Source organism: Micropterus dolomieu, linkage group LG05 (genome assembly GCF_021292245.1).
Source record: "Micropterus dolomieu isolate WLL.071019.BEF.003 ecotype Adirondacks linkage group LG05, ASM2129224v1, whole genome shotgun sequence".
Lineage (NCBI taxonomy): Eukaryota > Metazoa > Chordata > Actinopteri > Centrarchiformes > Centrarchidae > Micropterus > Micropterus dolomieu.
Genome location: NC_060154.1, coordinates 31,801,052 through 31,828,379, shown reverse-complemented (window position 1 = coordinate 31,828,379; position 27,328 = coordinate 31,801,052). Strand labels below are relative to the sequence as shown.

General features: G+C 40.3%; 1 protein-coding gene across 4 annotated transcripts; it reads left to right on the top strand.

Annotated features, from left to right (window-relative positions):
* The first annotated feature begins 606 nt into the window (after nucleotides 1–606).
* LOC123971100 (transcription initiation factor TFIID subunit 4-like) lies at nucleotides 607–27,328 on the top strand. 4 transcript variants are annotated; one of them, XR_006825123.1, is made up of 17 exons: nucleotides 607–926; nucleotides 1,578–2,081; nucleotides 2,347–2,468; nucleotides 2,594–2,701; nucleotides 2,944–3,072; nucleotides 3,654–3,776; nucleotides 5,497–5,586; nucleotides 6,410–6,559; nucleotides 7,667–7,799; nucleotides 8,213–8,297; nucleotides 8,402–8,562; nucleotides 9,549–9,679; nucleotides 16,988–17,182; nucleotides 17,882–17,938; nucleotides 19,777–19,884; nucleotides 26,173–26,377; nucleotides 26,721–26,858. XR_006825123.1 is itself a non-coding variant. In XM_046049713.1 (16 exons), exons 2-16 carry the CDS (start codon nucleotides 1,586–1,588, stop codon nucleotides 26,844–26,846), a joined length of 2,214 nt encoding a protein of 737 aa, XP_045905669.1. In that variant the 5' UTR covers nucleotides 610–926; nucleotides 1,578–1,585; the 3' UTR covers nucleotides 26,847–27,328. The 4 variants fall into 4 exon arrangements, 3 of the variants coding, with proteins under 3 accessions (XP_045905671.1, XP_045905669.1, XP_045905670.1); XM_046049713.1 differs by lacking the exon at nucleotides 26,173–26,377 and having other exon boundaries at nucleotides 610–926; nucleotides 26,721–27,328; XM_046049714.1 differs by lacking the exon at nucleotides 26,173–26,377 and having other exon boundaries at nucleotides 613–926; nucleotides 17,057–17,182; nucleotides 26,721–27,328.

The following is a 27,328-nucleotide window of genomic DNA, read 5'->3' as shown; positions in this document are numbered from 1 at the left end:
TTCTTTATTAAATGTGTTTTGTATTCACCATGTTAAAATAATAATAATTTCGGTGATTTGCAGTTGAAAATTTTTCTTGTTGAAACTGATATTTAAAAAATACTGTCAAAGACATTAAGACTAGGCTAAATGCAGGAAATATTCAATAATTCACTTTTGAACTACATTTAGTTGTTTCAACTGCAGCACAATCACAATAACTGAAAAACACATTTCAGATCAGAGTTACTGCTGACCAGGCACCAGGATTAACCAAACCTGGCTGTTGGTTAGCCTGGCCTGAAGCAGGCTAGCTGCACAGAGTAAATCTCCATGGTAACTTACTGTTTTCGTGAGTCACGGCTAAATTCTACCAGAATGCCAAATGTGATATAAAATTGCCTGATTACGTATTCAATTAACTGTGTTCCACTGTATTTTGTCAGACAAAACACTTCAGGTCATTGTCGAATTTTAGTAACTTGATCCACAACATTTTTTCACAATAACCTCTTTTTCAAAGAGTTTTTGAAGTGTGGAGCGCTGGACCTGAAACGGTGCATTTGCCTGATCTCGAGGCGGGAAACTAGTGCTAGATTTCATCGTACAATATGACCTTTTTCAGTTCACATTCATTCTGCCGCACATCTTCAACACACAGATATTGTAATTAAATCACTTATCAATCATTATATTTTCCTGTGTGCCTCAAATGCAGCACTGATCAGGGATGAGTTCAGGCACCACGCTGCTCTCGCGCTGCCACATATAAAGACAATCGGTGAGCTGGTAACTTCGCCTTTTCTCTTGGTCTACTCGGTGGAAACCGAGCCATGACAGAGGTGCATTCATTTCAGCGAACGAATCTGACGACAATTTCACTAGGAAAGTTTGTTCCTTTTGACAAACTTCAAAATAGGGACGCGAAACGAATCGCTGCCCTAATGGTAAGTAAAGTTAACGTTGATTAATGTCCATATTGCATTTGAATGTTATTATAAGTTAAATAAGCTAACTTATGTCTAACTTGGTCTTGTCTAAAGCAGAATCTCTTAACACAAACGTTAGTTAGCAAATAGGCAAACATAAAAACAAACAGCTAAACAAAAATCTAGTTTTTCAATAATTTTAAGTTACCAAATATTGTTGCTTGTTAACTTGGCTAACGTTAAGTTAGCAAACTTAACATGACTTTATACTACCTTTTAACGTTACCGTTAATGTTAACTAGTCTTCTTTAAACAACATTTACATTAAGTTGGGTGATAAACAGCTAACTTAGGAACGTTAGTGCATTTGGAAGTGTAAAGTACACAATTCAGGTGGTTAGTAAGTCGGTAACTTTAAGTTGCCGAATAATGTCAGTAAGTTACTTCACGTCGGACTGCTGAACTCGAGTAGTCTCGTGCCTTGTTATGGACGACTGTCTATGTAACGTTACTGTTAGGAAGTTAGAAATGCAATATTTTTTCCGTCCTAGTTCTAGCACAATCTAGCAGAACAGAACATACCGTTTAGGCAGTTTGAGAATAAAAACTCTTGCTTTTGCCTTTCATTTTCTTGAACCATGTATAATATAACATTGTGCTTTCATTTAGAAATAATTATGGCCACAAAACAAGTGGTTATTGAAGCCCAGATGCACGAGTCCTGCGGGGCAGCAAGGAATGGAGACCCCCCAATTCAAGTCAAGATTTTACAGGTCCCAGCCAAATGTGGACCCATAACTGCCGTTCAGCCCCCACCCACTGCTGCAGGTGTCTCAAAGAGCGACTCTGTGTCTGTCCCACCTAAAGTCATCGCTGGCCAGGGCCACCAAGCTACCTCCTCTACAGTTACAGTTCAGGGGCTTCAAACATCCTCTCCTTCTGTCATGGTGTTAGCAAAGATGCCCGGCCCAGGAGGAGTGAGCACTAACAGCCAACCACCGTTAACAAAACCAGCTTTGAGTCAGCTGGCCTCCATGAACCAGGCCACGACCCCAGGGAGGACAGTGGTGATAACAGTGCCGAGGGCAGCAGCTCCACAGCCAGTCACAGTGGCCCCTCGGCTTCCACAGACTGCTTCCCCACAGGTCCCAGCCAATATCCAGATTCCACCAGGTGAACTACCGCTGTTTGTGGTCTAGATTCTAGTCCTGATGGGTGATGATATTATTTGTATTTATATAACAGATTTGGCCACTGTTACACAGTGAATTAATTTTTTTTTATGTTCAGTACACTGTATCGTTCTATGCTACAAGCTGTGTCTGTTTTGTTTCTACAATGTACACAAACTACCATTGTAGACCCAGCACTCCCTCTTTTCAGGAAAAATCAATTTATTACAGAACTAAATGGTTTTGGACTCTGCTATTTCTGGCAGGTATGATGTTGATCCGCAGTGATAGAGGTCAGCTGATTCTGGTATCCCAGCAGGCTTTGGCACAAGCTCAGCAGGGACCAAGAGGCGTCACTGGTCAAGTGCCCAGAATACTGGCCCCACAGGTGTGTGTGTGTGTGTGTGTGTGTGTGTGTACGCTGCTTTTTATTTTTATACTGAAGTGGGCAAATGTAGTGACATCTTATTGGTACTCCTGTGGTCTTAACAAGCTGTCATGTCTGGAATTCAGGTATCTGCAGCAGCTGGAAATAAAGGTAATGAGAAGGTGACAGTGATCAGGATGACAGCCCCACCCAGTTTTCAACCAGCGCCAGTCCAGAAAACTGCTGTGGTAAAGGTACAAGAGCTGGTTTACACTTTACAGTCACTGCCAGCAGCTCATAGACATAGACTTTAAACTATAGAATGGAAAACTATTCTACTATAAACTGACTCATGTGAGTGGGACTTAAGTACACATCCTAGCAGGTGGTATATCTACTGTGCTTTGACTTTGGCTCCTGCTGCGTCATTCAGCAGTGGTTGTTTTTGTCAGTTTTATCTGCTGGTGTTTTGGGGTGATTATGTTGTGTTGTCCAGGTGATCGGTGTAGCTCCAAAATCAGCTGTAGTCCAAACCCACAGTGCTGCGTCTGAGCGGGGGAGCCAGCCTCGCATTCAGGCAGTCGTCACAGAAACCAAAAAAGAGCCGCCAACCACATTTACTCCGGTGAGTCTAAACAATCCCAGCTTCAACTTGCATCCTCACTTTGGATTTGACTTAATTTTCAGCCTGAAACTGCAGGACAATATGGAGACAACTGACAGGCCATCCCATCAGTCTTTCCGCGGGCAACATTGATATTTTTGTGCTGTCATTACAGGAAAAAACGCACACGAACCACTATCATGATGGCAAGTCCTCTTCTGTGTTTGTACTGGTACTGCTTCCAGTACTACAGAGAGAATCTGTTTTATGAGATACAGAGTGCTAAATGAACTCAAATAAAACGACAAACTCCCATCACAGTTCAGCGATGTTACAAGGAGGAGCTGACATTATTGTCTTCACTTTGACACTATTTGTTGTCCAGATAATAAACGACTTGGGTGGAGGTGCTCTTAATATACATGTCTTCTGTGTACATATTAACACTTTATGTGCACACATTTCTTTCTGATCTACTTTTGATCCTGCTTTTTTCCTCAACTGATGCATCAGGGATTTATTAAGTGACTTGAATTACAAAGTAAACGTGTGCCTGACCTTAAGATTGGTTGAGATTGGATGACCTGACATTTGACCAACAGGAGACTCTGGAAAGTGTGAAGAAGTGCAAGAACTTCCTGGTGACTCTTATCAAGCTGGCCTCCAGTGACTCCAGGTCTACCGACATGGCCGACAACGTCAGAGGACTGGTCAGGAGTCTGCTGGTAAGTGTCCTGTCGTCTTTTTGTTATTAACCTGCATTCAAGTTATTTATCTGCTTGTCGCTCTTATATTAGAGGACAACTAATACTACATGTATCAGATCTACTTTTGTCAACAGAATTTGTTAACTTGGTAAAAAAAATCTTGCTTTTAAGTAGACTTAAAAGAAGTTAACATTATTTTGTCAAACCCTGTTCTTCTCATACTGTTCTTTTGTAGTTGCATATTGTTCATTTTAACTTACCATCTTATTCTATTTGTGTTGTTTTGTGTTTTTTTTTTTTTTTTTTTTTTTTTTTAATATTTTTTTCAAAAGGGTTGCATACATACATTAGAAAATGTATCACACCTCAAAATATCACAGGGAACTACACCTCAGACATAACAAGAACAGGAAACAAGGGAGATAGATCCAGGGGAGATATAGTATTATATACATTACATGCATTAGTATTTTCACTAAGGGGGCTGGTAGACTAAAGACGCGGGTCTGTTTTCATGTTTTTTTCCAAAGTCGCCGGTTCAAGTCAGGCCCGTGCAGTACATTCTCAGAAGCAGCCGCATATACTCACTTTTATCTCCTTTTCAACTTTGTTTGTTGATTCCATCTTATCAGCGACAAGTTACTACATTCAGATGGAGCTCGCTACAGTTATACTACAATCAGATATTGGGCTACGAGACCGTGGATACGGCCCTTTTGAAATACGTTTTAATTTTTTGCCAGATTATGTAAAAAATTTCCCCCCCAAATTACTTACTTTTTCTTACTTTTAAGTTACTTTTTCCACCCAGCAATATGACTGTTTACACGATGTGCAATAAAAATATTAAAACATAATTGTCTGTGTGATATTAATTTAAGCAGACTGTGTTTGTCTATTATTGTGACTAAGATGAAGATCAGATCAGATAAACAGGTCATTTTAGCATGCATCATTTTCACTCGCGTTGAACTTTCACGCCTACGACATGTTTAACGCATGTGTATTGGCTGTGAATATAGCCGGTTACTTACCGGTCTTTGCCGCTGTGCGCATGACGATAAACAACGTCCAGCACAGCACTTGTGTAACGTTTTGTATAGCCGCTGCTCGGCGCCGGTCACCAGTCATGGCTGATTAAGCTGAAAACCGTCCCATTCCAGTTCCCTAGCCGGTCGATCAGTGCATCCATACTTTTATGTGCACACACTCATGGCTGGATTGGGAAACCCTGGGTTGACTTACTAAGTTGATAACCAGGGTTGTGTGACATATCCTGATTGCTATGTTTATTGAAGCCAGATAAATGTAAATGCTCTGTATTTGTATAGCGCTTTTCTTTGCGACCACTCAAAGCGCTGTTACACTACATCTCATTCACCATTTACACACTGGAACAGCCACCATCTTGCACAAGGACACTTAAACATGCAGCCTGGAGGAGCAGGGGATTGAACTGCCGATCTTCCGATTAACAGGCAACCCGCTCTATCTCCTGACCCACAGCCAGCCAGATAACAAAGATATCCTGGGCATGTTAAACTGTCTGGGTGGTACAGGCCACAGAGGGGGAAATTAGCTGAAAAAATAACAAAATAAATAGTATTGATTGAATTTATTGAAAAATGTGGTTGGGATGTATGCATGTATACATATGAGAATAATGTATGTATTTACAATATGTTCCAGGTAACCAAACATTTACTTCCTCAAGTATTTGTTTGCTTTTTCCCTGCAGGAAGGGAAGTTAGAAGCAGAGGAGTTTACTGAACAGCTCTATCATGAGTTGAAGTCGACTCCACAGCCCTGCTTGGTGCCTTTCCTCAAGGTGACTAGATTCAAGAAAATATGGAAAGTCTCTGAAAATGTCTAAAATTTTGTGGTTCAAATGAACTTAACTAGTGATGTCCTGAACCTATTCCTGGGATTCTGTCTGACCTGGTCTGAGCAGATTATAAATGCACGCAATTGGCTAAGATAAGCGGATTCAACATTCAGATCAGTTCTTTACAGAACTTTTGCTGTGTTTTTTTTTTTCCATCTCAGCCTGCTAGTGTTGCAGTACTGCTCTCTCTAAGAACAGCCAGGCTCTTGACTGCAAGCATTTCACTGCAAATGAAACTGAATATTAGAATGAAAATATTTGGTCGCGTCAGTGATTGACTCTGTTGGCAAAATGCACAGATTCACTAAGCTCAGATTTTAAGGAATGTTAAACTTTCATTCATATTATATCATTAATTTAAGATGATCAACCTATTGGTGTTGAATCTGGACCTTCAGCATTTGGACTAAGTAGGTTGTAAAAAGAAGGTGGGCCAAATTTAGAAGGCTACAGCTATTACTTCAGTGAGTCTCTGATAGGGCGTCAGGGCGAAAAACATGGAGATCGGGACATCCCTACTTTTAACAATACATGCCATGTGTTGTATTCTTTCACCAAAGCTATTCTGAGACTAGTTGGTAATGTTTGGACTCTGCTTAGCTATGACTCTGCTTACCATTTTCCCTTACAGACTGGTTTTAGCTCTTATCATTTTGATGAACAAAATGGAATAAATTTGAACTCCAAGTAGCTTATACAAATGTCTCAAGGGAATTTGGCTGATGACATGACGTCTTTCCTTTCGTCTTCTCCTCATTGTTACCAGAAAAGTCTTCCTGCGGTTCGTCGCCTTACTGCAGACCCCCAATCATTTATCCAACAGGCTTCAACTTCCACCCGCAACTCCATCACTCTGTCTTCCACCATGAAGCAGTCCAGCACTGACACAGGTCAAAAATGCAATACAAACCAGCAGGTAATGAAATCTAACTAATGCACATTCAGTGTTTCCAATGGACTGACGGGGGGGTGCTGTTGATATTGAGTGGCAGCTATGTACAGTGTGCTAACTTGGACAACCCAGCTTTATTCTAACTAGTTAGGCTCCATACATGCTTGCTAATAATTTATTTGAAGATGGGTCTCTGACATTGACAGCGTTGTGTTAAGAACATACACTAACTTATCAGTTAACTTGAATGCAATAGTTTGGACAAAGTTGTAGAGCGGTGTTTATGATACAAACCAGTCAACTCCGAATTGATTCACAAATCTTCTCGCGGAAAGTCAGAAGTCAGTAAAAAAAAATTTTCCTGCAGCCCATGATCGTGTTTTCATTGCATCGGACCCCTTTCCAGCTCCATACCTTTCATACAGCACAGAGAGTTGGCATATTGGTGCAATACTCCTAGAAAATAAAGCCGTGTTTAAGGGCCTAATGTGTTTGTGAGAGAGGGGGAGAGAGGGAGCGAGTGAGGGGAGGGGCTGAGCGACTCTGCGCTGTGCGCGGCTCTACAATGAAATACGATTTTACCTATTTTAAATGGTAAAGAAATCGAAAATTAATATGTGGCGGTCAGCGTTGATAGTGTGGCACAAATAAATCAAGAAACGGGAAACAGTGGCACTGATACAGGCTTTTATATGGACTGAATCGATTAAGAAATGAAACAGCGTTGCTCTGTAAGAGGGAGGAGACAGAGAGACTCAGGGTTTGTTTGAAACAAAGAAAGAAACAAACATTAAATAAAATTACACTAGTGGGGTCTAAGCCCCCCCCGTTGCAAGCCGTACCTAGCAGTCTGCAGAGGTGGTCCAAGTCTGTCCCACAGCGGTGCCACACGTCGCAGGTGGAGAACAGGGCGCCATTTTAGGAATTGACTTAAGTGAAAACTCTAGAGTTTACCCTGAACAAAGAATTTAATTAAATTGATCAATGGAATCTATTAACATGTCTATTTTTGAAAGCATTCTTAATTAATTTGTCCATACTTGCCTACAGCTTTTCCACAGTACTGTTCATGCCACGTTTGGGACTGATGCTTGATGATGCTGATGCAGTATGATTGCCCTTAAAATGCAGGTTATCCAGCTGCCTCGAGGATTGACTCTGAGACCTGGTTTGACAACATTAGCCCACTCCAGAAATGACATATCTAAAAGCAGCAGACCCTCCCCCAAACACACAGTGATCCAGTCAGGAAAACACTTAGCAGGTGAGTTTGGAGTTCAATTCGGATTCTTGTGGTCACGATTTGATCCAGAATCAATTTTTGATTCAAAACCAATTCTTGATTGAATTTATATAGAAAAGGGGGCACCATTTTATTTTCCCTGTTAAACTCACTTTGTAGATCCTATTTACACCTGGTTGAGTGGTTGGAAGACTAGAAAGGCGCTATACAAGTACAGTCCATTTACCATATTTATACAGATGTAAATGTACACACAAGAACACATTGCAATTAGATCTGCCAGACTACATCAAGTCAATGACAGTGCAGACAGAATTGAGCTTATGCTTATTAATACCAGGTGTAGATGCAAAGGTGTAGATGTTGTTATCCAGATAACGTTACCTACTTGGCTAAATGAAATGCTACTCTTTGTTTGTTTGTTCTTTTTATAGGAACATTTTCAATGAAACATTCTTTCAAGCAGGATCCGCCTCGTTCTACTACATTTACATTCAAGAACAGTTCAGGATCTTACAAGTAATGCATAGAGTTGATTTCTTTACACTCAAATTTAAGTGTGAGGGGTTTCAAGTTGAACAATTCACTGTGTGTGTGTGTGTGTGTGTGTGTGTGTTTCCCAGAGAAGATGATGACATTAATGATGTAGCCTCCATGGCTGGAGTCAACCTGAAAGAGGAGAATGCACGGATCTTGACCACCATGGTTGGCTCTGTGGTTCAGTCATGTCAGGATCAGCCCTTCCTCTCTCCTAACCCTGTGCTCAGCCGAATCCTTCATACAGGTACCTCGTCCAACGTACTAGACTCAACATTTAACATTTACCACAGATTCTGGTCTGTATAACCTCGTCCGACTCTCACAGCAAGCTCGGGGGAGGAGAGCTAGTTTACCTGTCACCATGAGTAATTGGTGGGTCCATGTGTCCATCTGCATTTTGTGTGAAGCTAACCGATAGTTTCAGAGCCTGATGGATTTGGTTCAGACAATGTAGAGGAATACCAAAATAATAGGGATTCATTTGAAGATGGGTAAGTGTATTTATTACAGTAATAGTGCACTTCATGCCATAAGAAGATGGATCCAGGGAGATGGCCCCCTCATCTGTGTGAACTGGATGGACACTAGAGAAGGGACTGTGTGTGTGAGAGAGAGAGAGTGATAGCAGTGATGGTCGAGCGAGCAAGAGGGTGAATGAAAAGAGTGATGAGAGAGAACAAAGTAGTGAATCAAAGAAATAAAACATTATTTTATGATTGTTTCACGGCGGTTACATTCAAAACCACAATTAACCACGGCCAAACCCCCATACAACCCTGCAGGAAGGAGCCACATTGCTGGATTTTGTGTGAATGCAGCCAAAGACCTCGTTCAGGGATCCCGCAATAGATAGATCTGCCAACATGCCGCATTCTCTCATTCATACTAAGCAAAGGTTTGCGGCACAATCCTACAACCTTGTGTGCTTTCACATAGCGATCTGGCTTTCTGGAACCAGCGCCGTGACAGATAATAAAAATTGCATATAAAACTACACTGGGATGCCGGCTGTGGCTTTTTACACATCGTTCCATCACTGTTACTACCAGAGCTCCCTGCTCAGAGGTAGAGCAAATCGGACCTCCCACCCGTTCAGTAAATATATTTGATCCATTTTTTATTTTTTTTTTACACTTGATTTCCTAGAAAATGCACCAGACAAGCTTAGCTGTAATGTGCCTTTGTGTTCGACTGTTGTTGTGATGCTATGTTTTGTATGTCCTGTGTTAGGACAGGCGCTGGGAGTCACTGATGTCGGTCCAGAGGTGGTGGCTCTGGTCTCTCATGCTACACAGGAGTGTCTCCGTGGGCTGTTGGAGAAGCTTACTGTGATGGCAGAACACCGCAAGGCAGGCCTGAAGGTACAGCAGTCTGACCCTGACCCAAAGCAGCGGCAGTGGTTTACTTCCATATTGCCCTATGAAGAAGTGATTTATCTATTCTCACTTAGAAAAATGATGTCAGAACAGTCATTCATGTCTGGCAGAGTTTTTCCTCCATGAGGGGTGAAAATAACAAATATTAATTTATTAAAAAAGGAGGTGATGAAAATGTATGTGAATTGAAAAATAAAATGCTTATATTCAAGTGATTTGATTAATTTAAAGTGTATTTGATTAAAACAGTAGTGATGGAATGAAAACAAAACAATTACTTTTATTTATCAATCATCATTTACAACCCAAAATTGGCATTCATCATTTAAAGAAGGTAGCCTCAGGGGTTAAAGTAACAAAAAGTAAATAATAAAATGAAGGTGATGAAAATGCATGTGAATTGAAATACAGAGTGCTTAAATTTAAGCTGAATTTAAATATAAAGTAATAAGTTGTCAACTGATGTGATAAACGTGATAAACGTGATTTACCATTCATCGTTCACAACACCCTACTGTCGTTCATCGTTTACTGCATGTCATTTTTGGCAAGCTTCGATCCCAAGCTGATGCTAACTGAACGGGAGGGTATGCTGACCAGGTTTTAGAGAGTCACACACAGAAGTAAAAACGTATTAGAGAAGTTAATTTAGGGGTGACAATACTTGGGAGCTAAAGGCTCAAAAGAAGTCGCGTGTGAAGTTGGAAAGTGATGATCAACCTTGTTATTTAGCTGACTTTATACAGTGTTTACATTAAACTTGCCACATCGACAGTCTAACGTTAGATTTGTTCCTCCAACGAGTGACCGTTCAGGGAGAGAAAAGACATGCCAGTACCATTACAGTAAGGGGATGGAAGTGTTGAGGGGGGTGCAGAGTTCTTCCTGTCCACCAAGCATCGCCTCTGGCTACAATGAAATACTACAATTTCACTCACCGATACAACTGGAGCAGTGGCTTCTTGGGCAGTCTGTTGTACAATTAACAGCAAAGCACAATATAATATTCCTCTGGTCAGCTGGGCTGCTCCAGCTCCAGCAGCGTCCTCGGAGGCCGACAAGTTGAGAGCCAAAAACTTGATCAATATGTCAGGGGGCATGGTTTGTGATTGACAGTTTAATCGGGAAGTAACAAATTACATGCGGTAAACGATGAATGACATTTGGGTGTTGTGAATGATGACTGGTAAATCAAGTTTATCACATCAGTTGACAATTTATTACTTTATATTTCAATCCACCTTAAATTTAACCACTCTATATTTCAATTCACATGCATTTTCATCACCTCCATTTTATTATTTACTTTCCTTGAGGCTACATTCTTTAAATAATGAATGCCAATTTTGGGTTGTGAATCATGATTTATAAATAAAATATATATATAAATAAAATCACTACTGTTTTAATCAAATCACTTGAATATTGACTATTTTTCATTTCACATCCATTTTACCCCTTAATTTTTCCATTCACATGCATTTTTATCATTTAATATTTATTACTTTCGCTCGTCATTTCTGCCACCATGACGAAAGAAACCCTACTCGGTTCTTCGTTATTTCAATAAACCTTCCACTTTTTTTACAGGATCCTTTGTTATCCACTGTAACATTTTCCACATTATTTTTGCACTAGTTAGCAAAATATTAATTTTAATAACAAACTCTTCTTAAAGTAACAATCAACAGATCTCTGAAAATAACATTTTCCTGTTGTAGCATGATAAGTCTATCTTGCTATAACAAGAAACGTCCATATGGTGTTCAAGAGAAAAGGATCCAGCATTTCCTTAGTAGACAATGTAGCCCAGAGCAATAACATGATGCAGACAAGCGGGTGTGGGTTGCCATTTTGTTTGTACACCTATGCATAATCAGACTGTGTGTGTAATTAGTATCAGGGATCGTCAATGACCGGGCTACGACTCTGTACTAGTCAGTGCAGTGTTGGCATACCTGGCGGCGATGGGCTGATATTTGTGTCAGTAGAATCTGAATTTAAATTGCTCAACTTGAATCATCACATTAAAAAACTGAATTTTAATATTATTATAAATTATACATTTGAATTTGTATTGTTTAACTTGAATAATTGCATTGAAAATCTGAATAGAATAATTTGAAATTGAATTTTAGTTTGAAACTGAATTCCAATAAACTTGAAACTGAATTCAGTTGCTCTTCCTGAAGGACCTTGAACTGTCTGTGACCTTGAAACTGAATCTTGTGGCTTGAAATTGAAATGAGATAAGTGAATTTGAATTGAGAGAAGTGAAAGTACATACAGAGCTGAATTTTTAGTGAGGCTTAAATATATTTTCAGTTACAACTCAAATTATACAATTCAGATTCACGTTTTCAATGCCATTATTCAAGTTAAACAATACAAATTGAAACTATTCTATTTAGATTCAGTTTTTTAATGTGATTATTCAAGTTGTGCGGCAGATGCTAAAGAAATCACATTCTGCTTTTTGTCTTTTTCACTTTTGTGTTCTGAATCTTTTTTGTGCATGTAATAGGTTTGCAAAGGGAACGAGCCCAAAATCCACCCCAAAGGCAGTTACCATCTCCCACAGAAAACATTGCTCCTGATCGCTCGCCCAGCTGTTAGTCAGACACAACCTCAAAAACACACTGAGCTGCAGTACACACAGTGACAATACGCAGGGTTTTTCCTCCATAGAAAAGTTTTTGCCCCCCACCAAAGAGGTTTTAGCGAGCGCCAAAGGAAAATCCTCAGCGCCAAAATGATCAAAATTGGGTGGGGGGGAACAACCTTTCAAATCCTCTCTGAATGTGTTTTAATAGCCATTTATCAAACAACTGCCATTTAGCAAGCACAACATAAACTTAAATACAACGTCTTGACTTCAGTAGTCACCTGTCCTCTCATCCACAGCTGCTGTACTTTACACATGCAGCTGGCACTGACTTCCTGTTATTTCACATAATATAAAAGCCGTTTGTGCTTCAAGTGCATCGGTATTCACTGCTACTGTCACGTTTACATTTTACTCTTTAGCGTGGTTCGCTCCTTTTCCCTCTCCACATCAGGTTTTCTAGGCACTACGTGACGATCATCTGTTCCCGTTCTCTCCTGCCTGCTAATCTCTGCAGGGAGATCGGGAGCCTTTCATGCGGCCGTGTGTATAGTGGCTCGTCAAAGTCAATTTTCTTTAACCAACCAATCACAGCCTGGAGGAGGCGGGACATTAAAAAAAGGTTGAGGCACTACAGCAAACTTTAGAAATGTTTAACTCTATGCACAGTTTTTTTTCATAGTTAATTTGCATAAACAAATCAGAGACTGAGCACCATTTTTCTTGCACAATAATTTTGTGATTAATAAACTATCTGTAGGCAGATTATCCAAATAAAGTGTAACCTGTACATATATTAGTATACTAACATTATACTTTCTATTTAATGTTATATAATATATGTTTTGTTTATCAAATGGTCAGAAATAATGCATAGATTTCGGTCATTAGGTAAGTCATTGCCTTTACTCACCCATCATTCGTACTGTCGCACAAAGTCACCCTCCAAAAGGCCCATTCTGAGCCAGGAAAAACCCTGAAATACGTCCACCGTATTGTTACTGTGCTGTAGAGACGGTGCACAATATAACTTTGTAACAAATCAATAACTTACCATTTGGAAATATCTAACTCTGCACTGTGAAGCTGTTTTGGGAACATGTACAGCTGACACAAGGCTGTGTCCGTCTAAGGCGGCTTTGTTTTTGATCATGCTGTCACACTTGTCTTGTCACACTTGAGGGTGAAAAGAAGTGCTTCAGCAAATGTTTTTTGAAAACATAGTAGTGAAACACAAGTGTAATGATAAATGGTAGTAGTGAATGGACATCTACTCTCACACCACCTCCTGACAGCGCGAACAACACACACAAGGCCAGATACAGTAACTGTCTTTAGAGATAAAGGTGGCTTAAATGTTTATTCAGTTCAGTGCCTCTCTCATATCAGCACCTGTGCAGTGTCCCAACCTCTGTCTATACCTGCCTACCCCTCCTAACACATACTACTTACTTATGAGGCTGGATGCCTTTGTTTCAATGTACGTAGCAAACTGAATAATCCAAAATAATAAGCATCCTTCACTACTCCACCCGAACAAAAGACCTAATGCTACTTGGGTTCTTGATTCTTGATATATGTAGTTTTGAATTAGTACAAAAAGAGATTTAACTAATAACCCCTTTAATCATGCGTAGGAGAAACACTACTTACACACGACAAATAAGTACTCGTCTGGGGCACCACCATATTAATAACGGGGAAATTAATACACACTTAGATAAAATTTTATTCATATTTTGATCAGTCTCTTATGGAATTAAATTCTTTCAATAGATTGACCTTGTCTACTGCTTCAAACAAAACACACAGGCACATTCTTACTGATTAAATGAGGGCATTTTTTATTGCTAAATACCTAATAATAAATGAAGGATTACTAAGGAAAATAAACAAACTGATAAATACCAGATATTGTTTTGAAATAATCCTGATATTATTGGCAATAGTATGTGATCTGATAGTGAAAACTAGGGGTGTGACGAGACACTTAACCGACAAGATTCGAGATTGGGTTCACGAGATTGAGAAACACAAAATTCAGGTGGCAGGTGATGATTCAAAATCTGTAACTGAACTATAACAGAATTTAAGTCAATGCAGCTCATTCTGTGCTGCTATCAGATCTGTTTCTCCTGTAGATCAACTTTCATATCATTCCCTGCTGAGTCATGATTTAGTCTTCCCTCTTCTTTGTGTCTTTGTTTGGGGAAGTAACCTCTTTAAATGTGACTGTTGCACTTTTTCACCATAATAATAAATTATTTAATTTTAATGTAGTTATAAACTCCTGGACTTTAATAGCTCCTGTGTTTTTCAGCAGATTTTCTGCTCATGGTCAACACATTTACGTGCAGTCGAAATTGACTACCAGCTATATACAGCGTGCTCGCCTCGAAACCCAAGTGTCATGTAACATTAACTTAGCCCTCCTGGGCAGCTGTGTTCATGAGGGATAGAAAGAAGGACGGGTGAGCAAGACAGAGAGAAGGATGAGCGAGAGGATGTGCTGCACGAATGCGCTATGGCGCTCTGCAATCAAATACGGTGGTGGTCAGCGTTGATATTGTGGCGAGCCGCCACAAATAAAAAAAATGAAATAAAACGTATGGGGAAACACTGCAACTATATAAAATAAAAGCTAGTACTATAACCAAAACTGTACACTAACAATGTAATGTCTATTTAGAATAATAAAGCAACAGTCCTCTTTCATACTACTTCTGTAGTTTTATTTTTCAAAGTGCTTAGGATAGTTTTAGGATATAAATTGGTAGAGGAAGTTCTGTTGGCTACATCACGAGCCAGATGTTCCTTGATATACTTTAAACCATTACTCAGATTGCCAGCACATCGGCTTAAAATTGTGTAGTGTGAACTAGGCTTTAGTGTATGTTAAAAGATGATAACATATAAAATAAAACAATATATAGAGTTATTTATACACATTTACACCCAGAACATTCCAGAGTGTATTTTTTGAATGTGTGTCTGGGAGAATGTAAACAGTAGCTAACAAGATATTAATTCACAAGAAACTAATGTCCATCTTTGACTGTGTTTGAGCACCAGTCATCATCGATATAAAACACAGTCCACCTCCTCATCTTGCTGGAGTCTTACGCTGACCGCTCGGTCCACTGAACGCTGACCGTTTGTTCATTAGGGCGATCGGGCGACACACCACCAAGCCGAGGAAGGCAGGGGATTTTTCTCACACTTTCTACAACACTGTGACACTTTTTGACAGACCGTCTGCCTCTGAATATTTTTGTCCAATCACTGTCAAGTCGTGTTCCATGGAGTCCCATGGAGTTTCAGTCTGGTTGAAAATGGCCCAGATTGCTCTCATAGACTTTCATGTAAAGGCAGTTTTTTTTCGAGCTGCGGGCGCTGCAATGCAATCTGTTTGGCTTGTGTGTTTACGTCATGCGCCCAGCAGCTGAGCTACGCTTCTGCCACTGTGACGTGATAACAACTCGGCAGTCCGCCTACTATCAGCTGTTTCAACAAAACGTACATTCAGGCTGAAAATTCAACCAATATAATAATAATTATATAATCTTTTTACGTTATCCTTTTAGATGCCTTCTTGTTTATGTGTAGATACAGAGGAAGAGTGGGAGAAACACACATAGCTTGTTGTTACTGTGTGATTATAGAGCATGGGAGAACAGTGTATACTTGTAATACAGCCCACATCCTTAATATTACTGTGTAACTACAGGATAACAAGTGGTAAACATTTAGGATTTTTTACAACTCTCTGTTTAACTTGTTAATCTTGTGTAATGTGTGTAACGAATGAAAATAAACACTAGGTTCATCTGTACCCCATACAACATTTGAGATCAGCTATGTTTGATAGACCTTCAGATACAGTATATGACATTTACACTGTCCCTTAGCTACAGTGCAGGATGAACTGTAGATAGTTTTATTAATTGCACATCATCAGCCCCAGTGCCACTGCGCGTTATTCTGGATTTGTTGTACCTAAATAAAACGGTTTGTCACAGCTAAATCAGATGATTGTGAGAGTATTTTTTTTCATTAATGCTAATGTAGTTTCCTTTACATCCAAAGGTCTTTGAGGATGAACTAAAAAACAGCAACCCATCTGAAGTTGATCACTGTGGACTGTTCATTCATTGTAGACATTGATAATGAACCTCAGGATGTAGCTGTCCACGAGTACTGTACAGTATGTAGCCTAAGGAACAATCCTTGTCTTATAGCTGACTTAGACCACTGAACTTGTCACCTTTTAGATATCTTCGCAGCAATCCCCCCATGGAGATTTAGCAGGAGCTGCCTCTGCCGCCCACTGCTGGTCGACCGGTGGTCTCTGTAATGATGTCTCTGATTTCCGTTTCCTTGGCCAACATAAGTCCCACTTTGTCTGGACCTTTAGGAGCAGCCTGAAATCCAAGCTGGGCCAGCATGGCTCCTTTCCCGACTCTCTCCTCTGAACGTTCACCGCACCCATCATGCTGCCTGGTCCGGTAGTTTGGGCCGGGTGGATCGTAGTCCACTGTTCTTAATCGAAAAACCATGTCATCCTATTCAAATGAATGGGCAATACGTGTTTCGGTAATAAAGCCAGGAAAAACAGATGGGGAAGAAAGAAAAAAAAATCACAATAAGCATGAAACCACTAAGCCAATCATAATGAAGCATGACAACAGCTCCCCCCCTCATTCTTATTGGGGGGGGGGGGTGTGTGTGTGTGTGTGTGTGTGTGTGTGTTGCAACAGGAGGACCCGTGGCATGCCAAAGTGAGTGATGTACGCTCCCAGCTTCGCTTCCTGGAGGAGGTGGAGAGTTTGAAGAAGAAAAGGAAAGACAAAGAGGAGAGAGAGAGACTTCTGCGTTTGGCCAGAGTAAGCTAGGCTAGAAGGTAGCCCTACTCTTGTTTGACTGAAACAAGACTTAAACCACCATTTTTTTTTCTATTAGAAACTAGACATTAGAATTTGGACTCGGATACACGATATACAACCAAGGTTTGGTTATGGTTGTTTTTATGATATGAAGTTTAGATTTAAAAGTTTCTTTAGACATTTGTAGAAATTTCAGTGCCCTTTTAGGTCATAATTAAAGAGGTGGTATTCTGCTTTTTGGCTTTTTCCCTCTCCTTTATTGAGTTATCTCTTTTTTTGTGCGTGTAACAGGTTTGCAAAGTGAAAAAGTCCAGCCCAGTTCCCATCTCCCACAGAAAGCTCTGCTCTGAACTGCTTGAAAACAGCTCGTTTGTAGTCCAGCCCTTCACTTCCTTTACTTGTGACGTCACAATGCAAACGCGTCATAAAGCTTGCCAAGTGGCTAGCGGGGTCAGGCACGCCCTCAAACCAAGCTAGTCTGAATGAGCATAATACCACCTCTTTAAAACTACTACGACAATATGTGTAGACATTTAATTTCTGCTATGTGTAAGGATTAAATGCTGCTGACTAAGTCAACTGGTTAAATGATGTGTTTTTGTTATATGTGAAACAGTGAACATCATAGGACGCAAGACAAATTTCAGAAAAAAATATGGAAACAAAGTGAAATGAAATGTATCATCTGTCTGTGTTCAGAGTCGCTCACATACTGAGGATCCACTGCATCAGCAGCTCAAGCAAAGAGCCAAAGAGGTGTGTATGTGTTTCAATTTTGTGTTATACACAAGCTAAAACAGGCTAAAAGATGTGTAGAGAGAACTGGTTTTAGTTAATTGAGCGTGTGTGTGTGTGTGTGTGTGTGAGAATTAGTGGTACTTCATCACATTGATGCAAAGTCAGATAAAAATCCAGTATTGGCATGGAGCAGTGATGTCCAGTAGCACTCCCTTTACATTAATGTAAATTGAATCACACAATCTCTTGACAATAGACACATTTGTGTTACCTGATGCTATGTGTTGCCCTATTATTGAAGTAATTGAATAGAATTAACTACAGCAATTATTGTTTCTATTATTATTATCATTATTAAAATAGAGCATTAAGTTATATACATGGTTGGGTGCATTAATCAAGGACAGAAGTTGATCAAAATCTACATGGGGACATTTTTGGCACTTCAGTCAGAAGAATCAGAGATGAAGATTATGGATTGAGGCTGGATTGGTCTGTGGATAACCAGTTTTTCACACTAAGGTAGTGAAAGGCTCCTGATATTTTTCAGTTCTGTGTACCAGTGTAAACTACAAAGAAGTGTTGTTTGGGAACTTTGTTAAATGCCTGTGTTTCTAAATTAGCTAATTGTTCATTTAGTAATGCATTAGTGTGTGTAATGTTATTTGCTGGCAGAATAGGGAGAAGTGTGAGGAAGATGATAGGTGTGTGTCTATTTAACGGCTTGTTTTCCTTTTCATCATGCTCCCAGAGGTTTTTTTAAAACAAAAAAATCAGTTCATTTACTTTGGCCTGTTGCTGCCACCCCCACACACACTCTCAGCCACTACACCATACCCTCACTCACTACACTTTGCCAAGTCTGGACCTACACACACAAACACACTCTCACATACACACAAGCTTGAGGGTTAGGGTTACTGTTTATGTCAATAAACTATGAAAATGTTTGTCTCTGTTTCTTTTATTTGTGATTTTAGCCACATGCTCTGGTCTGGACAGTACTTTGGTCAATGTGGGTTGCTTTTAAAAGTGACGTGACTTGACTAATTGTCTGTTTCTCAGGTCTCAGTGGAAGGTAGTAGTGCATAAAATGCGAGTTTGGTGACAGAGAACCACCTTTAACAAACTTTGTGTGGCCATTGTTAAACTATTGATTTAAGATTCAATTAACTGTAACTCCCTCTTGCTGGGTAGTTCATCATGTCAAGTAGTTGAGAGTCAGAGACAGGGAAACATCTCATGAGTTCACTTTTCCATTCAAGCTTTTACGCCGACACTTTGAAATGCAGGTGGAGAGGGAAACGTGCCGGAAAAACAGACTTTTATTCATCCTCTGTTCTATGCTTTATGGAGACATAGGAGTATGGATCGATACTGGACTCTGTGCTGCAGCTGGCAGGCTTCCAACTTGGATTGTGACACTGATCTCTCCAGCAAAACGAAAGGTGGAGGTGTCAACAGTTTTTATGTCAACAGTGGCTGGTGTAACAATGCGACGGTGATTAAACAGCACTGTTCTCCTGTTCTGGGATCTTAATAAACTGTTGATCATTCAAAGGTGCTCTCACCTTTGCACGTTAAACCACCATCATTGTCCATCCTCACCTCCTCCATGACTATCTGGTATGCTTCTGCCACTGCCAAAGACAAAGGCAGACTGCAGCGTATCATTCGCTCTGCATAGAAGGTGATTGGCTGCAGTCCGCCACCCCTCCAACACCTCACGCCTTTTGTTTTATTTTTTATTTGTTATTTTTTTGTCCACCGCTGGCATTATCAACAAGCCCTCCGCAATGTGTGAACAGCTGTGCACATGTATTTTTACTAATCCTTTGTCTCGATTCTTTTTTCAGTTACAACAAATTGAACAAGCTCAGCTGCAGCAAAGAGAGGCCAACCTCACTGCTCTAGCTGCCATTGGGCCTCGCAAGAAGAGACCTCTGGAGCAGACTGAAAGCCAGGTTGGTCTGTGTGGTGTTTCCATTCCGTCATAGAAGTCAGCACTTCCAGCAGATATTTTACATTAAAGGCCTACCAGGAGATGGTACAATTCTCTCATGTGAACAGCTGGAAGGCTTTTAATGTGTCCTCTAAAAGGAGGACAAAAGCAAATTATAGGGAGCTTGAATTTGTTGAGGTTGCTCTCATTGCTTCAAACATTTAAATAGTGCCACTATAACATCTTGCCGTCAACCTGTTCCTGATGTTTCTTGCATTGTGACAACCACTGTGACTCATGTTGCTTGCTAATGTAAACATTGATTCCTGTAGCAGAGCTACAGAAGAAAGATAAAACAATATCTTGCCAGCTGGGTGCCTCAAAAGTTAAGGATAAAGACAGAAAAGGTACCACAGTAAAAACTACTTGGCACCAAGCAGAGAAACAAAATATAAAACACCACACACATGCATTATGTTCTTATGTGAAGACTGAAACAAAAATGTGACAATGGTTGTGTAGCACCAATGATTGGTTGATAGAATTACCTGCTATAAAGACCACCCCCTCCTTAGCTAACACAGACAGCTTTGTGTGAGACTGTTGGTTTAGCTCATAGTCTTTAATTCTGTGTGTTTAAGTTGTGGCCCTGCAGGCTGTAGGTTTAAAGATGAGGACGCTCTGTTAAGTGCACACACTTCCCACTGCCTTTGAACTGCAGCAGAGTACCCAGCAGAGCCAGCTGCCTGCTGCCTCACTCAGTCTCCCATTCCTCTCACAGCCACAGGGCTTCCTTTACCTCCTCACTAGTGTGTGCTGTGCCCACTGAGGTAAAGCCTGTGCCTCCAGGTGTGATGGTAAGAGTGTTTGGAGTGGAAGCTCTTTTGAATGTCATCTGTGTTTTTAAAGCTGATCTTTTTCACTCTTAAGCATTTGTTATTGTACATACTCAGACAGGAGCTCAGGCAGGGAACTACTGGGCTACTGTCAAACACGAGCACTTTTGTCAGGCATAAACTCTAAAATAAGCGTATGCTTATTATAACCATCTCAGACCATGGCCTTTAGTTTAATCTAGTACATGAAACAAATCCAACTGGCTCAAGTAGGTGGTGGTTTAACACCTCACTTATAACTGACAAAGATTTCAATAATTTCCTCGCCAGAAGGAATCTTTTATTGAACTGAACAACTCCCCAGAAATCTCACCATCATGCTCAGAGGGGTATTAGCTTAGTTTAGAGAATTATAAATGTCTGTTACACAAACAACACTACAACTATCTTATCAACAACAGTTTACTGGGCCATCTTGGTCAATACTTTAATAATTTAGTGATGTTGAAAGGAGAGACGTCTCCAACCGTTCCTGCAGGTGCTTTGCTCGTTAGCTCTGTACTGTCACTTTCATATGGACTTGCTTGTATCCTTTGCCAGTCACAAGTGACGATTACTAGCCAATCACAGCATAGTCGGGCCGGAGTTGTCGAAACTCTGGCAGGGTAAAAAAATGCGATTCAAACTCAGTGGGCTGTGTGGGCACTGCAGCAGTGTGTGTATCGGCTCATTGTTGGGGGGATGAGAAACACATTTTCAGGATCGATACTGTGGAAAATTATTATTAAAACCATCTGAAATATTCAGAATTGATATGTATCAAAAAAAATCAATATTTTTGACAACACTACTCCACACTAGGCATGGGCTGGTAAGTTTTATTGTTTTTTTTTTTTTGTTTTTTTTATGGTATACCTGCACTGAACATATTTTATTTTAAAGTGGCATTATGTAGTTTTCAGCGACCACTAGCGGTGCTTTTTTAAGATTGCAACCAGGCGTGTGCTCGCTTGAACTCACTCGCTTGAGCGAGCATAATCCGAAACACAACCGCTTATAAACGCAGGAACACCAGCATGCAGGCTGTTGCTTTTCACACAGATGTCTGTGTTCAGGCTCTGTTACTTAAACGTTCCCGTCTCAGAGGCAGATCAACACCGGCTCCGTAACGTGACTTCATTCAGCGCAGCCAGCCGCAACTATCTTTACTATCTGTGTATCTTTCACCGGAGGCTCAGCAATGTCAGCACAGAAATATATTGGATGATAAAGAAACGGGTAGTGAGCTGGACTGAATATTATAATGAGATTGTGTCACACTTTGACAGTTAGACCGCAGTAAGTAACTTTACTGTAGTGTTAGTGCATGGCTCTTCCTCACTTTGTTCTTGCTCGACATCATCTGAACCTGTTTGGTCTGATGAGCTTCAGCACATAAAACTTTATTGTTGTTTTGGATCCTTACATGGAGCCTGTGTTTTGCTGTGAGCTGGTTGTTTTATGGTGTTAGTGGACTGCATGTCGTTAGCTGCCGTGTTGTCGCTGTAGTCAGAAAGAGGCTCGGGAGCGCGCACAGGGCTGAATCCGACCCGGAGACCTCTCATTAAAAACAGAATAGTGGCTGATGCAATGAAAATATTTTGAAATGTTGAACTCGTTATTCTGTTTGAACGGTTTTTATTATTAAGTTATTACTTTGCATAAAAAAAGACTAACCTCCATGAGTACTTTTCTTGCACACTAATGAATTATAATAATTTAAGCTATGTAGTAGCCTATACTATGATCTGAACTTATAACTCTAATCACAGTGGTGTAATATTAGATCAGAAAGTTTTATTGGTGAAACAGAAATTATTTGTAGGCAGAGTATCCAAATACACTGTGTTCCAAATTATTATGCAAGTAATATTTTACACTGATTTTCCTAAATAGTCAATGTAAATGACAGTCAGTATGATTTTCAAATCATCAACCATTAGGGAATAACTTGAATTTCATTGAACAAACCACCCAATGGTTGTTTTATTTTTTTTTCAACATAAAAAAACTCATAATGCACTGTTCCAAGTTATTATGCACAACAGTTGCAAAACATTTTATAGGTTGTAAAGAACTGAAAATAGTCATTTGTTGAACTTGTAGCATTAGGAGGTCATATTTACTTAAATCAATAGCTATTTCAAACAAACACTTAACAGGGCAAGTTACATGTTAACATGGGACCCCTTCTTTGATATCACCTTCAGAATTCTTGGATCCATTGAACTTGTGAGTTTATGGAGAGTTTCTGCTTGAATTTCTTTGCAGGATGTCAGAATAGCCTCCCAGAGCTGCTGTTTTGATGCAAACTGCCCCCTACTCTCATAGATCTTTTGCTTGAGGATGCTCCAAAGGTTCTTAATAGGATTGAGGTCAGGGGAGGATGGGGGCCACACAATGAGTTTCTCTCCTTTTATGCCCACAGCAGCCAATGACACAGAGGTATTCTTTGCAGCATGAGATGGTGCATTTTAGGGCTGACCCCGAATAGTCGAAGATTCGATGCTTCGATGGGCGGAGCCTGATTCGACTGTCAATCTCACAATTGAAGTGTCGTAGCAGAAACGAGGATCATGCCATTTTGGCTATATGGGGGTGATCAACGTCTGATTTTACATAGAACTACCAGTTTTCTCCCAATAAGTTAATATACAGCCTATTACAATATACATTTCAATGTTTAATGCTGTAAATAAACATGCAAAAAGAATAGAACTTTCAATAAATGTTTTTGAAGTGTGTGAATAAATCCAGAATTTGTAACCCTAACCCTGGGGAGTTGTCCGCACCTCGCGAGACCTTAGGATAATTTATCACCATTGATGAACCACATAGAGAATATTATATCGTTTTTAAATAGCCAGCTACTTGAAATAGACCCGCGGGGAGCCGCGACGTGCATGTAGCTGTCGGCAGCAGTAATGCACGTAAAATTCTGCCCAAGGCCGCTGAATGACAGGTGAGAGAGAGAGAGATGAGTTTAGCTGGAAATTTACAGCGTAAGTTGAATGAATAGACTGCAGCTCTGCAGCTTCTCAAGAAAAGAGGAGCTTACCGTCTGTAAACACGCACCGCTTTGTAATGGCAGTTTAGCAGCTGCTCTCTTCTTCATCTCTCAATGAATTTGTCTGGCAGTAACCTTCCTCGTTATGCCTTTATCTGCACAAATCCGTCCGTGCTCTGAATCAGCCACAAATCTCTTTACAGTATGATGATCACCCTTAAGTTTTCGTGAAATATCTAATGTTTTCATACCTTGCCTGCTTAATAATGTGGAACATCCTTCTTAAGTAGTTTTCCTTTAATTGGGCTCACCTGGCAAATTTAATTATCAAAGGTGTCTGAGATTGATTTCAGTGACTCAATGATCCCAGAGACACAATACCATCTATAAGTTTGATTTGAAAACTAAATATTTAATGACCCTTAGTTCCAATTTGCATAATAATTTGGAATGTGGTGTAAAGTGTAACCTGTAAATATATTATACTAACATTATACTTTTTATTTAATGTTATAATATTTATTAATACACTAATTTATACTTGTTAGCCTACTCCTCCAGGTTGCTGATATTTTGTTTATCAAATGGTCAGAAATAACAAGAAAATGCATAGATTTCATAGGTAACTCATTGCCATTATTGTATGCGTACCGATCATGCTTACTATTGTGTTAAGTCACCCTCTAAAGGCCCGTTCTGAGCCAGGACATAGACAAGTCAAATAAAAATTACTATCACACACAGTGGTGTACAACAAAGAATATATAAAACAAGTCAATGTACAATTAAAGGAAAAACAAATTACACATCACGCAGTAGTTTTATAATCAATTTTAAAGAAACAAAGTTGATATACAAATAATTAATAAAATTTGCATCACACATTCAAAGCTTTTTTGTAGAAAATGTGTCTTAAGAAGTAAGGTAAAACCAGGAATAGACTCTGCAAGCCCGATCTCCTCTAGCAGATTATTCCAGAGTGTAGGGGCCCTGTCTCCTTTGGTTTTTAACCTAGACCTCAGAATAGCTAGCACTGCCCTACCAGAGGATCTCAGTCTGCCTCCTGGCTCATAGGGGGATATACACCGATCAGCCTTAACATTCTGACCCCTGACGGGGGAAGTGAATAGCACTCATTATCTCGTTTACCTGTAAGTGGATAAGATATATTAGGCAACAAGTGAACCTCTGTGTTATGATGTGGGGACAGAGTGGACCCAAACGCAACATTCAAGATGAACAGGTTTTATTGAAGGGGAAAAGGGGTTGAGGGAGTGGAGGTGAGGGAGAGGCAGACACCGGGGAAACACGTGCACGGGGAACCGAGGAGACTGAGACAAGGGAGCCGGGGGCACTGGGGGCCGAGGGAGTAAGGAGGCACAGGGAGGAGCCGGGAGGACGCCGTGGAAGAGGTCCGAGGGGACAGGGCAGGGTGGCGAGCCCAGCTGACGGAACGGAGGACGGAGGTGAGTGAACCTGGAGGGGAGGCAGACAGGGTTAGACACTGGGGAAACAAAGTACAGGGAAACAGAAACAACGCAGAATACTCAAGAGCTTGAGTGGTGAAGTGGCACCGGGTAAGGAGCAACGACAATCAAGCAGGGGTTGACTGGAGAACCGGGGTAGAGCACATGCAGGGGAGGAGACACAGAGAGGCAGGCAGAGTACAGGAAAACACCAGGGGAAAACAGAATCACAAGCAAAAAGAGAAATAAACAGGACACTCACTGTCAGCAGGGCTGCCACCACAACGTTCTGCCACATAGTTGATGTGTTAGAAGCAGGAAAAATGGGCAAGTGTAACCCGAAGTAGTCCAAGGAAGGAAAAACTGAACCTGTGACATGGTCATGGACAGCCAAGACTCACTGATGCATTTGGTTCAGTGAGTTTTGGTGGCCTGTGTGGTCCGATCCAGCAGATGAGCTATTGTATTATATTACCAAGGGGGAGTATATAGATGGAAAATAGAATGGAACCCTGACGGATGCCATAGTGCATGTTTGTGGGGGATGAAACTGAGCATCTTCAGTCAGCAAAAGGTCATTACAGACACCGAAGAGCAGTCTCAGCTCTATGAAGTGATCAAAATGCAGAATGGAATTTTTCAAGATAATGTCCTGCAGATGTGCAGGAAAACCAGTCCTTTTTTCTAGGACTTGATGACAATGACAATTTAGAAACGGGGATCAACATTTTTCAGGAAAGGTTTAGCAGAGCAGTTTTAAACCAATCAGGGACGGCGCTGGACGTCGGGGAGCCATTTACAGTAGCTGGAGCCAGAGCTTTCAATCAGCCTTCTCTGGTGTCCGGTGTGCGTCCTCCTCGATCTTTCTTCAGTTGTCCACTGACTTCTTTGACCTTTTCACAGTGCGTGCTGTGTGTTTTGGTCTGGTGTTCACAGACAATTTCTGGTGTTCATTCATCCAGGTCCTTGATATTTTACTGATGCAGTGCTCCCCACAGCTGTTACATGTGATGATGACGATGTCGAACACCACTCCAGGCTTCTTTTCGGGGAGTCCTGACTTTATGGTATACCAGCAGAGATCTTAAAGTGTTGAAAGCACACAACTACTGTAAGCAAACTCCACTGATGATCATCAGATATGGTTGAAAATCCTTGAAAAACATAGTAAGTGAACCTTGAGTATTCTGTCAAACTCCTGTTCTCAAGGTCGAGAATGAACTTTCACACTCAAAACGTCTGATGTAACGGCAGTTCTTAATTTTGATAATTTTATGTTTCCAGTTTATCCCCGTTTGTGTTCCCGTCTTATAATAAGACAAATTGGATCAGTATTTGTCAAACACTCACCATAAGACCAGCAGGTTAATGTCAGCAGGGTGTTTTTTGTGATAATAAACAGCTAATTGTACTGTAGATCATTGCTTACTTATTACATAACAATGAATCTGAAAATAGTCATATTTATACTGAATATATAGTTTACTTGCTCTGTGTGTGTGTGTCTCAGGTGACTCTGCTGCCCAGACAGGGTGTTCAGAGAGTGACTCGGATCATCCTGAGGGATCTGCTGATGTGTATGGAGCAGGACCACTTCCTACGCCACTCTCTCACTCTGTACAAAGCGATGATCTGACCACCATAAATTACTCCTCCTACAGTTAATGACTGATATTAATCTGTAGATTGTGTTTACGGGATCCCAAGTTTTGGAATCTTTTGTTTATCTTTATTTATTTATTTTTTTACCTCAAAGATTTTTGTGCTTTGGTTCAATTCTATGAAATCTCTGTTTATTATCTATTTATTTTAGCATGTTGTTTGAAAGATGGTGCTGAATCAGTGATCAGCTGTCTCTGAAAGCACTCATCATTTTGGTTTTGATGTTGATTGTGTTCCTTTTGAAAAGAGAATTTCAGTTGCAGAAATAATCAACCTGTGAGTCGGATTATAATAAGAATAGAGGATAAGTGCTTCTATGAAACACTGCTGTTTACCGAAAAGTACTATGAACAGTGTTGAAAAAGTGTCAGAGGCCTCAACTTGATGTTGAGTTTTTCATTATTCTGCTTGTTTATTGTTTGACCATTAAAATAAGTAGAATTTTTCACACCCTTA